At 45.2% G+C, this 13472-nt stretch overlaps 1 protein-coding gene across 2 annotated transcripts; it reads right to left on the reverse strand.

Moving 5' to 3' along the window:
• Window positions 1-582: 582 nt before the first annotated feature.
• On the reverse strand, window positions 583-8619 carry zc3hc1 (zinc finger, C3HC-type containing 1). 2 transcript variants are annotated; one of them, XM_045722290.2, is made up of 10 exons: window positions 8451-8619; window positions 4170-4272; window positions 3764-3914; window positions 3515-3598; window positions 3187-3314; window positions 2807-2955; window positions 2245-2512; window positions 1833-2048; window positions 1274-1489; window positions 583-953 (listed from the first exon to the last, which is right to left on the reverse strand). In XM_045722290.2, exons 1-10 carry the CDS (start codon window positions 8585-8587, stop codon window positions 882-884), a joined length of 1524 nt encoding a protein of 507 aa, XP_045578246.1. In that variant the 5' UTR covers window positions 8588-8619; the 3' UTR covers window positions 583-881. The 2 variants fall into 2 exon arrangements, with proteins under 2 accessions (XP_045578246.1, XP_045578247.1); XM_045722291.2 differs by lacking the exons at window positions 4170-4272; window positions 8451-8619 and having other exon boundaries at window positions 1803-2048; window positions 3764-3933.
• Between the last annotated feature and the right edge of the window lie 4853 nt (window positions 8620-13472).

The raw sequence follows: 13472 nt of genomic DNA on the forward strand, positions 1-13472 counted from the left end.
AAAGACTAAATCAATGTTATCCCCAAACATCCTCTGATTTCTATGGCAAATGATTTGTTCTACCTGGTTTAACATCTACAATTAAAAGATTTACCCTGCTCCCTCCCTTTAGCACTTTAGACTTGCAAACAAACAAAACCAAAAAGCTTTTTCAAAGTTTCTAAAAATATTTATGTAACAAAATTGCTTTGCAACAAAATTTAGTATGCGTAAAGTTTAGAAATCCTATATCTACGTCTTTATACTCTCTGGAAAAAACAGCACTGAAAAAAAAATGACTTCCTCACAGCTTTTAGGGTAAAAATGTAAATAAATGTTTACACTTCTACATGACGGAGTATACCCTTTGAAGATAATACATATGACTTTTTTTCCAGTGTAAGCCAGATGGCTCTTTCTCATGGGGTAGATTTCAGAATCCTTGTCCCTCATATATTCCATAGACACACGACAGGACAAGAGCACATGCGGTCTTCATAGGAGGTAAAACAAACGAGGCAAGGCGCTGGTCTGAGACCAGGCAGTGTCCGTGTGCCGTTGCATTCTGTGGTTCTAAGTTTAGTGTAAAGTCAACCCACTTTTAAAAAACTGCATTCAGAACAGAATTTCCTTGGTGGGCAATGTCCGTGAAGAACTCATCGCTTTCGAACCATACAGCTGGGCAACATTCCAAAGTTCATTGGCAAAACCATCCTCATCGGTACTTCAATTCATACCAACCCCATTCCCCCCCCATGATTGTAAACCAGACTTAACGGATGGGAGAAATACACAGATATGAAACCACTGTCAGTGAAACTAGTACAGTACAGCATACCACAGGGAAGAATATGAATGGAGAATGTCACGATGATCCTGTCTCTGGGGTGGAGAGGAAGACCTTACTGAGATGGGGAAGATACCTGCCACTGACGGAATATAGCAAACACTCTTTTAGACTTGTCATGTGGACCCTGGAGGAAAGAGGGAACAGAAGTGTTAGAAATGAAAGCTTGCTCATATAGAAGAATTATGACCAAATGCTGAAACTGTAACAAGCAATATACATTGCTCCATTGTAGAACATAGCCATGTCAACCCTTCATATTGTCATAATAGTATGCCGTTTTTGCAGACGCTTTTATCCAGAGTGACTTACATCATTGAGAGCATACATTTTCGTATGGGTGGTCCCAGCAGGAATCAAACCCACAATGCTGGAATTGTTAGAGCCATGCTCAACCAAGTGAGACACAGGACCACCATTTTACCACATCCAAGTTCTGATTCTCACCTGTAGGGGACTGGCTGCCTTGTTTGGGCTGAAGCACTTCTTCATGGGGAGGAGGAGAGTGAGCGCGGCCCTCCAGCCCTGCTGGTGCTCTCCCTCTTGGCCCAGCAGGGGTACACCACCAGTGGGCTGGGTGTTCTCCTTGCCTACATTCACCCAGGGGCACCAGTCTCTGTGCTGGGCTAGTGGGTCAAACACACTCCTATGCAGGGGGCCCTCCTGAAAACAAGAGAATGGAGAAAGTCAATAGGTTGTGGCATAAGTTGTGGCACGCACCGGAGTAGGGTGAAGATAGATGCTGCTCATGGGTCAGTTTAGTAGTTTAACTTCACCTTGAAGTGCATTCCCCTCCCACATGCACCCAGTGGCCAAGATCAGTTAGAACAAGGCAGACATTTATAGGTAAGGGTGGTGTTAAAATAGATGGATTTGTCTGTATTATATCTGCTACAGAGTCCCCCCCCCCCCCCCCCCCCCCCCCCCCCCCCCCCCCCACACACACACATCCCAGGTCTGGACAATCCCGACACACCTGGTGTGAACACGGAGAGTAAAGGCTTACAGGGCTACTGGCTGAGGAGAGGCACATGCGTTTGGGGTTGCGTTGGGGGCTGGAGCCCCCCGAAGCAGTCCCCTCGCTCCCTGTCCCCTCCCCCTGGCCTCGGCCCCCGGTCATGGGCCTCTTCCCCCTGGGCAGAGGGCCGGGCTGCTCCTCGCTGGGGCTGGGAGAGTCCCTGCTGCGGGTGCGGACCACCATGGGGGACAGACTGCCCACAGGCTGCCAAGACACAATCAACAGAGAACTTTAACAAACAGATCCATGACTAGAGGTATGAGAGTCCATGTTACAACATTCTGAAAGCTACAAAGAACTGAGAAATTGGAGAAACGGGTTTGCTAGAACTTCCAACTCATCCAAGTGCCACCTTAACCTATTCGTCCAGTTCAAGTGGCCTGCCTTGCCTGAAACCTACCTGCTCTGAGCCTCTGGTCTTGTCCTGGCTCCGCAGCCCCCTGCGGTAGGGAGTAGGAGAAGGTGAGGGCGAGGTGGGGGTCTTCCTGTCCCCCTGAGCCTCGGGTGCAGGCAGGGGTGTAGATGACGTCGGGGTGGTGGGGGACTTTGGGACGTCTCCCTCTACCTCTTTTCCTGTTCCCTCCATCTGGTGGAAGTTCCACAGACCCACTTTGCGCATGCAGAAGGAGCAGGTGAGGAGGGGTAGGCGCATGGCCTGCAGAGCTGGGCTGCAAAAACAGCAAGAGGAGAAGGTGGAAACAAACCTATTAATAGAACATGACTACAGAGGGGGAAAAAACGAGTTGAGTTAATATGCTAAGCTGCTTTTTGCTTTCCAAAATTAAAAGTTAAGACAAGCAAATGTTTTTAACTTTCCTACATGGAGATGCCAATTCAATAAAGGCTTTTAAGTGCCACAATCTGGTAAGAGTGACCTGGTATTTTTCTAATGTTACAATGTTTTGCCTCTTAATTTTTTTGTCAATAAAAATGAGATTAGATATGCGAACATGTCTCCCAACCTTCCAGTCCAGCCACAGAGGGCCACGATGCAGGCAGCCACCTGAACAGCCAGGACCTCAGAGGTGGACTTCAGAGGGGACCTGCCCTGCTTCTTCTGTTCATCCTCAATCAACTGCAGTAGAACGCCAATCACATCCTCCGTCAAAGACTGCAGGGAAACAAAGTGGTGAGATGGGAGGGATTCTCTTTGTGCAAAGGATAATGGATCGTAGTGCAAGAAGCCATGTGGGGAAAAAGCTAAACTGCATTCCCAAACCAAGGGTTCATAGACAGACCTCCATAAGGGGAAGGGGCTAGCAGAAGAGGCTAGTATCTGGACAGAGCCTGTCTTTCTATAGGTGATTCATTGTTGTGTAGGAACATGGCTCGCCTCCCTCACCATGGTTTTAAGCTGTTCTGGCTTCATGGCAGGTAGCTGCTGCTCCAGGAGACAGGTGGTGTGAAAGCGCTCCAGGAAAGCACTGAGCAGCACTGATGGCTCGTTCGCCGGTACAAGCCAGAACCGGTCTAAAACGGCAATACAACATCATAGTCATGTTCAATAAGGCACACAACAGAAATAAAAAAATGACTGTTTCTTATTGGACAAGTCCAGGTAGTCCCTCCCTGTTTCAGTACATCCATACAATTCCTTCCTTTTGTTGCCTAATGAACACAGACAAATGTACCCACCTCCATTCAACGAGAGGATTAAAGTTTTGCATTACCTGGGCATGGAAAGTCTGGCCATGGACAAAACTTCTCATGCTGTGTCTGTAGTTGTCTAGTTATCTCTGCTATCCGGGAATCATCTATGGAGAGGAAAGAAGCAGGGGCAAACATTATTCCAACCGCTAAATGTATTTAGGCACAAAATTAATGACAACATTCTGTGTTTCTAACAATAAAAAAAACAAAGGCTTTTGCAATAATGGTTGGAAGTTCAGCAGACGTGTCAAACTGGTTGCTCTGCTCACATTTCTGGAAGTCCAAGGTTGGCTGTAGTGATGCACAGAGGAAAGCCTGGCAACTTGAACATTTCAACATGTCACATCCCACGTTGATCCAGCCATAGCTGGCACACTTCAGGGGGGAGAGAGTCCGGGGCTTTCCTGCCCATCTCAGACAGTGCTCCCGCTAAGGACTTTTACAAAGTTTACACAGCACACTAGAAATTATCAAAATGAGCATTATGATTAAATAAATGTGAAAAGTTATTTTCTTGATGAAAAATGTGAAACGGGGAATGTAGGCAATGTTATTAGTGTGTAAAAAGCAATGCAAAGGGTGTGCTGTACAACTACAGTACTACTCAAAAGGTTATTCACACAACACTTTGGCAGTATAACATGTCATGTCGTGGCTTGGATGCAGAAAGGATATAGAGTAGGACTCCACTCTTGTGAAAAAGGCTTCTTTGTTAGACGCTTCACAAGGAACTTGACGGTTGCCGTTTGGTGCCACCTTATCCAGCTCTCCCTGAACACTGAAATTCACAAGAAGAAAAAACATTTCACAGAAGGAATTTGCATTAGCTATAGGGCTAAACAAACATTCATCAAATACAACAATTCGTATAGGGTACTTTAAACATGTTATGTATGATATTCTGTGTCGCGCACGCTCACAAGTCAGCAACATCTCATGTACACAGTGTAACAACCATAGAATTAGGAATTAGAATACTAGAATGGTCATGGACCTTCTTATGATGGATAAAGGTTAGCCATTTTGGTCAGGGAGTTGGTCAACCATGGTTTGCCAGTGCTGTCATAACATAGCGTAAATTATAACCTGGGTGGTTCGAGCCCTAATGCTGATTGGCTGAAAGCCATGGTATACCATGGGAATGACAAAACATTTCTTTTCACTGCTCTAATTATGTTGGTAAACAGTTCATCAATAGCAATAAGGCACCTCAGGGGGTTGTGATATGGCCAATATACCACGGCTAAGACCTGTGTCCAAGCACTCCGCGTATCGTCGTATGTAGCCGTGGTATATTGGCCATATAAACGCAACAAAAAAAGAAATGTCCCTTTTTCAGGAACCCGTCTTTCAAAGATAATTCATAAATATCCAAATAACTTCTCAGATCTTCATTATAAAAGGTTTAAACACTGTTTCCCATGCTTGTTCAATGAACCATAAACAATTAATGAACATGCACCTGTGGAACGGAACATGCACCTGTGGAACAGCTTACAGACGGTAGGCAATTAAGGTCACAGTTATGAAAAGTTAGGACACAAAAGAGGCCTTTCTACTGACTCTGAAAAACACCAAAAGAAAGATGCCCAGGGTGCCTGATCATCTGCGTGAACATGCCTTAGGCATGCTGCAAGGAGGCATGAGGACTGCAGATGTGGCCAGGGCAATACATTGCAATGTCCGTACTGCGAGACGCCTAAGACAGCGCTACAGAGAGACAGGACGGACAGCTGATCGTCCTCGCAGTGGCAGACCACGTGTAACAACACCTGCACAGGATCGGTACATCCGAACATCACACCTGGTACAGGATGGCAACAACTGCCCGAGTTACACCAGGAACGCACAATCCCTCCATCAGTGCTCAGACTGTCCGCAATAGGCTGAGAGAGGCTGGACTGAGGGCTTGTAGGGCTGTTGTAAGGCAGGTCCTCACCAGACATCACAGGCAACAACGTTGCAGGACCAGACAGGACTGGAAAAAAGTGCTCTTCACTGACGAGTCGCGTTTTTGTCTCACCAGGGGTGATGGTCAGATTCGTGTTTATCGTCGAAGGAATGAGCGTTACACCGAGGCCTGTACCCTGGAGCAGGATCGATTTGGAGGTGGAGGGTCCGTCATGGTCTGGGGCGGTGTGTCACAGCATCATCAGACTGAGCTTGTTGTCATTGCAGGCAATCTCAACGCTGTGCGTTACAGGGAAGACATCCTCCTCCCTCATGTGGTACCCTTCCTGCAGGCTCATCCTGACATGACCCTCCAGCATGACAATGCCACCAACCATACTGCTCGTTCTGTGCGTGATTTCCTGCAAGACAGGAATGTCAGTGTTCTACCATGGCCAGTGAAAAGCCTGGATCTCATTCCCATTGAGCACGTCTGGGACCTGTTGGATCGGAGGGTGAGGGCCATTGCCCCCAGAAATGTCTGGGCACTTGCAGGTGCCTTGGTGGAAGAGTGGGGTAACATCTCACAGCAAGAACTGGCAAATCTGGTGCAGTCCATAAGGAGGAGATGCACTGCAGTACTTAATGCAGCTGGTGGCCACACCAGATACTGACTGTTACTTTTCATTTTGACCCCCCCCCTTTGTTCAGGGACACATTATTCAATTTCTGTTAGTCACATGTCTGTGGAACTTGTCCAGTTTGTCTGTTGTTGAATCTTATGTTTATACAAATATTTACACATGTTAAGTTTGCTGAAAATGAACTCAGTTGACAGTGAGAGGATGTTCCTTTTTTTGCTGAGTTTACCATACCCCCTCGGGCCTTATTGCTTAATTATACCACGGTATCGTTGAAAACTTGTTTCTGATTGGCTTGAAGGGCATTCCAGAGCGTGCATTATTTCCCTATAATGCACAGTATATTTGTATGGTAGAATTCAATGGCCATAGTTCATGTTTACATGTTTTGTTTGAGCTGCTTTTGAAAGCAAAAGTCAAATTGAAAACAGTATTGGTATTGCTGAATTTGATTTTCATAATAGCAAGCTAGGACTGATGGTTTGGTTAGCTAAACTAGCAAGTCTGTTTGTTTGGTGTCGTGGAAATTCTAACCAATAAGGAGAGTGTTATTTCTTCAAACATTTATACTTTAATATCGATTAATTTTTGCAATAATGGAGCTGGTCAATGACCACCCAGAAGTGATCGTTGAGAGTCTGAATAATACAGAAACGCAAGGGGTTTATATAGAAACCCCAAAACTGCTTAGTCCTTGGTTGGTTCCACCCATCCCCAGCAGCCCGGGGCATCATAAGCTACCTTGTTATCTTCTTGTGCCTATGTGTATTGGTTGTGTGAGATCATAGCGCACAAACAAGTGATAACAGCAGTTCCGTTTCTCCTTTCAGTTCAAGCTAGCCTCTGTTCTCTTCATATCTCCACACAGCTGTGCCCTTGGAAGATAGTGAAAGAAAAGGATAGACAAAAGTGACCACAGTTCTTGAGTCTAAAGCTGTGCGACCAAGTTACTCAGAAGCAAAGCTAACAGGTTATTCTGTCCCTCAAGTTCTCTCTATCCCGTAGTCACTAAGAAAGTCCTTGACTACAGGCCTAGACCAGCTGAGGGGAGTGAATGTGTAAGAGGAGCCAACCCTTTTCAGAAACACAGCATCAGTAGTCATGAATATCTCTCACTGTTTGCTAAGCATATAGTTGTTAACTATTAATATTAAACAAATCAGGTAAATACTTCATTTCTCTCACATTGGTTACCACGGCAACTACTGTAGCTATCTAGTAAACTTGCAAGGCACTTCAGTGGAAGTTTAACACATTTCTAGTGGCAAATGTGTTAAATTATAGCCATGGTTTAAAAGGGATAATCAACTCGGGGCTGTATGTGTTCTCTGGAAAATAACGCCACTCCGCTAGCACATCGTTAAACACACCTTCCACATCCTTTATTATCTTCAATAGAACATATAGCCCCTTGTTGATCATCCCTTTCATAATGCATTTATCTACACTGTGCGTTTGTTAGCTAGCTAGCCAGATCGTTTTAGAGGTACGATACCATTAATTGTTTTAATATACTGCCAACATTCCATTCAAACAACCCAGTCAATCCACAGCCAGACACTGATGATAGGTCTTAGACAGGTTGTAAATGCAACAAGTACTGATATTGTAATATATAATAGCACTCACATCTTTCCAAGAAAACAAACATTTAGATATGATGGTCTGTTTACATATATTTTAGAGGATATTTATACAGAACATTGGTATAAAACCTGTATAAACTATTTAAATGTGACAATATTTTAGGTTGAGAACAATTACACAATTTCTGATACCTTACTTGTATTTTCCTGCTTAAGTAAAATTAGGACTATGCCTCTACTGCCGTTCATTCCAATTACACTGGTTTGGATTTCTCCCTGACCAATATGGATGCCATTCTCACCTCATGCTGGGACTTCGAGGGTTATAACATAGCCACTCCAGTAATTTGATAGTTACAAACCCTAATTTATGTACACACGTGGATCCATGTGAGCAATCAAATATGGTTTAAAAAAAAATAAAAAAAATAAATAAATGGACACTCGAAGACATTGCATGTTACTACAGTGGTGCATGCAGCAGCTACTATGAAAACAATGCTGCAATTAAATGTCTTGATCATTTGTGATTATTATTTACATTGCATATATGATTGACCGTTTACGTAACATAGCCAGCTATAACGGCTAGACAGCATTGTAAATAACAAAACAGACAAACACAAATTAGCTGTCGAGTAAGAAAGGCATCAAGAAAAAAAAACCTGTCTCGATAAAGTGTGCAACTTGCTTGCTAATGTAATGCAACATGTGGAAACTAGATCCGTAACTGGGCACCTAGTTAGCTAGATGGCGAGCCAGCCACAGTAAGCTAGCTAGCTAACTAGTTAACGTTAGGTCCCTAAAAAAATGCATTCGTTAATTCTCCAAAAACTTACCCAGTTGATCTGTTTTCATCCGACAACACACCTGCGTTGAGAAGTTCACGGACTTTCTCTGGAGATGCTAAAACAGATTTTAATTGTCTGTTAGGAGAATTATCAAGACGATTTCCACGACTGCCAAGTGCCGCCATGATCGGTCGGTGCTAGACGCTAAATCTTCCCCCCTGAAAGAGGAACGCTATCTGTTCCGCTTGGGATAATGCCCTGCTTAGATTTCAACTCAAGTGGCCAATGTTTACAAGTCCATATAAAATCTATTATATTCTTCTAAATGTACCTTTGCTGTATCCTACTGTCAAAGTCCATACACTGTAATCGTTATACTGTTACAGTGCTATATTATAAAATATATTTTTTAACTATTTCCTTGTGAAATCTTTTGCCTTGGTGGTTAAATTATGAAATTCTTAAAGGGAGAATCCACAAAAAAATGTATCTTTCAGTATTATTTTTTTCACTAGTCCACTGTTGATACAGTTCCAAAATGTTTTGCATGTCAGCAGTCAAGTTTTCAAGATATTGGACTTGAGGGAAAATGTTGTTGTCTGAAGAGATTTTTACATTTTACCTTTATTTAACTAGGCAAGTCAGTTAAGAACAAATTCTTATTTTCAGTGACAGCCTAGGAACAGTGGGTTAACTGCCTTGTTCAGGGGCAGAACGACAGATTTTTACCACTTCAATGAATTGTACACATCCCTCCAGGTGACTGTGACCTCCTCTTCAGACCAATTGGCAGTACGCCCAGAACATTGTTTTGGGAACAAAAATCAGTATCTCAGTTTGAAGGTTCCAGCTTTGAGAGAAGAAGACTCATGAGGTGTCAGTCAGTCACGTGCAGCAAACAACATTAAAGATAAATAATGAATAATGTAAATCATGCTTATATGACTTGTTTGTGTAGCAGTATAAGAGGACTGAAATGGAACACCCTCTTCAGAGTTTTCATCAAGCTTGGATTGAGTTTGTGAACCTCTCTGGCCATTATAATAAAGATTGATTCATTTACATTGAGTTTGAGTCCTTAGTGGTGAATTTCCACAACAATCCTGGCATCATGAACAGGATGTTTGATCTTCTCGACGTGATCCTTCAGTGAAGGTCTGAGAGGGAACACCGGTGGCACATTCTTGGGAAGGTGTAAAGGGAAATTGCCCACTCACTAAAGAGGGTGAGGACCCACCCGTAACAGACCTCCACTGTGGGACGCATCTGGGAGGAAACACAACATCTATGAAAACCTAGAAGGACAACTCAACTGATTTCAGTAAGTCAATTTAAATGAATGTGTAGAATAATTTTTTTACAACAATAAAACCAATAAAACTAAACATAAAAATGAAGAAAGGTACCATAGTCTTTTTATGTTTAACCTTTATTTAACTAGGCAAGTCAGTTAAGAACACATTCTTATTTACAATGATAGCCTACCCCAGCCAAACCTTAACCCAGACAAGGCTGGGCCAATTGTGCATTGCCCTATGGGACTCCCAATCACGGCCGGTTGAGATACAGCCTGGAATCGAACCAGGATCTGTGGTGACGCCTCTAGTACTGAGATGCAGTGCCTTAGACCGCTGTGCCACTCGGGAGCCCGAAAGTCTTAAGAGAACGCTATAACTACACATAGGAGAAGGCTAGAGTGAGGGAAGGAAAAGCCCCACTGACAATTGTCTTTAGGCATTTATGAGAAGTGTCTACGTGGTCTGAGAATCAATGATAATAGCACAAGGTGTTATTGAGCACGAGGTGCTATTTTATATGTATAGGAAGTAGCGGCAAGAGAACTGTTGAAGATACATATGTATGCATAGGAAGTAACAACAAGATAATTGTTGAAGATGCATCAGGACTAATAAGGGAGATTACTGAATGTGTTTGGGAATAGTACTGAGTGAATGTGGATGTGAGTATTGTGTGATTGACTAATTAACTGAACAAGGGCTTAGCCCCGGTGTGAGAGTTGTGTGAGTGTGGGATGACGTGACAAACTGGATGTTTTTTCTAAAGAGTTCAACAAAGGATTTAATATGGGAAAGGGAAATAGTAAGAGTAGGATGGAGGATCCATGCTGGGAACCAAAAGGGCCGTGTAGTGTAATGGATAAAACATTTGTTAGGGGGGTACTGACCTGTTGTATTCAGCACACGTGACAAATAAAGTTTGATTTGATTTGATTGGAACCAAACATAAGACTGGACCAGGTGGACAGATGGAGATTTCTGTGAGAGGCCAACTTGAAGAGAAAGAAGGAGATGAAGCTTGGCTGGCCTTTCTCCAAGGGCAACCGTATCATGGGGCCCCCCTTGTATCCGCCACTACCAAATCCTCCACCAGCAGACGGAGATGGTGGCCTCCCACCCCCTCATAACCCACTTGAGGGTGGGTCTGTGCCAGGCGGAGGAGCCGTTGGATTAGGAGCTGATGGAGGGAGAGACTGGAGCTGCTACAACTGTGGGAAGTTAGGACATTTCTCAAGACACTGTCCTGGACGAGGGGCTCCTGCTGACGGAGGGAGAGACTGGAGCTGCTACAACTGTGGGAAGTTAGGACATTTCTCAAGACACTGTCCTGGACGAGGGGCTCCTGCTGACGGAGGGAGAGACTGGAGCTGCTACAACTGTGGGAAGTTAGGACATTTCTCAAGACACTGTCCTGGACGAGGGGCTCCTGCTGACGGAGGGAGAGACTGGAGCTGCTACAACTGTGGGAAGTTAGGGCTTTTCTCAAGACACTGTCTTGGAGTAGGAGAAGGCCAAGGAGAGTGGCCGTCACCACCTGTCGTCGTGCAGGTGGACAAATCATTTGGAAGAGGAGGTGGATGAGGGGCTAGCAACCATGGGATGAGGCCGAAACAGAATAATAAATTAATGAAGAAAACAATGATGAAGAACCAGAAGAGACCTGTCAACTGCTAAAATTGACCAATTTTGTCCACCCAAACTCATGGGTCATGAGTCATGACATTTCTTCTGATGGTCGCTCCCTCTCCAAAGATAGATATTTGGTCATGAGTCATGACATTACTTCTGATGGTCGCTCCCTCTCCAAAGATAGATATTTGGTCATGAGTCATGACATTACTTCTCAAGGTCGCGCCCTCTCCAAAGATAGATATTTGGTCATGAGTCATGACATTACTTCTCAAGGTCGCTCCCTCTCCAAAGATAGATATTTGGTCATGAGTCATGACATTACTTCTGAGGGTCGCTCCCTCTCCAAAGATAGATATTTGGGTCATGAGTCATGACATTACTTCTGAGGGTCGCGCCCTCTCCAAAGATTGAAGTCAAGGTCACTTACACAGTGACCATCAACAGCCTGGATGAGAGCAATGGTTCCATATTGAAGTCTTCCCTTCTATGTCTGCCAGGACCAAAATTGTGACCAGGGATATCTCTGGCATCGTCCATCCATAGATTTGTGGAGAAACTTTATCAGAGAATGAACCCATACATTTCCCTTGCATTAAAGAATATGACATCACAGTTTTTTTAACCCTTATTTTACCAGTTAAGCTGACTGAAAACACATTCTAATCTACAGCAACAACCTGGAGAATAGTTACAAGGGAGAGGAAGGGGGACGAATGAGCCAATTGGAAGCAGTTCAGTTGTGTGCAGAAAAACAAACTATTTTGGCAAGAGCTGGAGTTCAATTCAAAGTTTGTCTGGTACCATCTGATGGACATAAGCAGGTTATCTACAACAGTGGCCTCATCAGGATCCATCTTCCACCTCACTGTCCGAAGACACACACTTTCAGCTGACATCATGACAGAGCGAAAGGAGACAGAGAAAATAAGACATAACACCAGCCCCAAGGACCATTGGGGTATGTTGTAGAATGCTGGCTGGTGAGTTATATGTACAATATGAGTATTGTCTTCTCTGTTTGCAGTCTGTTGTAGCAAGTGGTTGATTTAGGTATAGGCGACATGGGCAGCCGCCCAAGGCGGCATCTTGTTGGGGGCGGCACGGGGCGGCGCAAAAATTTGGATTGGTGACATTTACACAATCGGTTTTCTATTGCTCATTTGAACGTTACGTCAATGATATCATGTCACCGTGTGGGACTGTGGGTCAATTAACCTTGTCGGAGTGGGCGCCCTGATTCAAGTTTGTGAGCTAGGCAGGCTACTGCCTGGGAAGGTCTCCCACTCAGAAGTACGAGATGGGGAGGGGGAGCGGGGGTTGGTTGACCTCAGGTCTCCCCACTGGAAGACAGAGGTAGGGGGACGGGGGTATGTCGACCTCAGGTCTCCCCACTGGAAGACAGAGGTAGGGGGACGGGGGTATGTCGACCTCAGGTCTCCCCACTGGAAGACAGAGGTAGGGGGACGGGGGTATGTCGACCTCAGGTCTCCCCACTGGAAGACAGAGGTAGGGGGACGGGGGTATGTTGACCTCAGGTCTCCCCACTGGAAGACAGAGGTAGGGGGACGGGGGTATGTTGACCTCAGGTCTCCCCACTGGAAGACAGAGGTAAGGGGACGGGGTTATGTTGACCTCAGGTCTCCCCACTGGAAGAAAGAGGTAGGGGGGCATGTTGACCTCAGGTCTCCCCACTGGACGACAGAGGTAGGGGGACGGGGGTATGTTGACCTCAGGTCTCCCCACTGGAAGACAGAGGTAGGGGGACGGGGTTATGTTGACCTCAGGTCTCCCCACTGGAAGACAGAGGTAGGGGGACGGGGGCATGTTGACCTCAGGTCTCCCCACTGGAAGACAGAGGTAGGGGGACGGGGGTATGTTGACCTCAGGTCTCCCCACTGGAAGACAGAGGTAGGGGGACGGGGTTATGTTGACCTCAGGTCTCCCCACTGGAAGACAGAGGTAGGGGGGCATGTTGACCTCAGGTCTCCCCACTGGAAGACAGAGGTAGGGGGACGGGGGTATGTTGACCTCAGGTCTCCCCACTGGAAGACAGAGGTAGGGGGACGGGGGCATGTTGACCTCAGGTCTCCCCACTGGAAGACAGAGGTAGGGGGACGGGGGTATGTTGACCTCAGGTCTC

The sequence above is a fragment of the Salmo salar genome, chromosome 07 (genome assembly GCF_965601325.2).
Source record: "Salmo salar chromosome 07, fSalSal1, whole genome shotgun sequence".
Classification (NCBI taxonomy): domain Eukaryota; kingdom Metazoa; phylum Chordata; class Actinopteri; order Salmoniformes; family Salmonidae; genus Salmo; species Salmo salar.

Coding starts and splice junctions, on each gene's coding strand:
- zc3hc1 (XM_045722290.2), bottom strand. CDS start 8,587: ATGGCGGCACTTGGCAGTCGTGGAAATCGTCTTGATAATTCTCCTAAC. Junction 4,273..8,450: donor GATGAAAACAGATCAACTGG/GTAAGTTTTTGG, acceptor TGTGAATTTCAG/TGTTCAGGGAGAGCTGGATA. Junction 2,956..3,186: donor CAGAACAGCTTAAAACCATG/GTGAGGGAGGCG, acceptor GTTTCCCTGCAG/TCTTTGACGGAGGATGTGAT.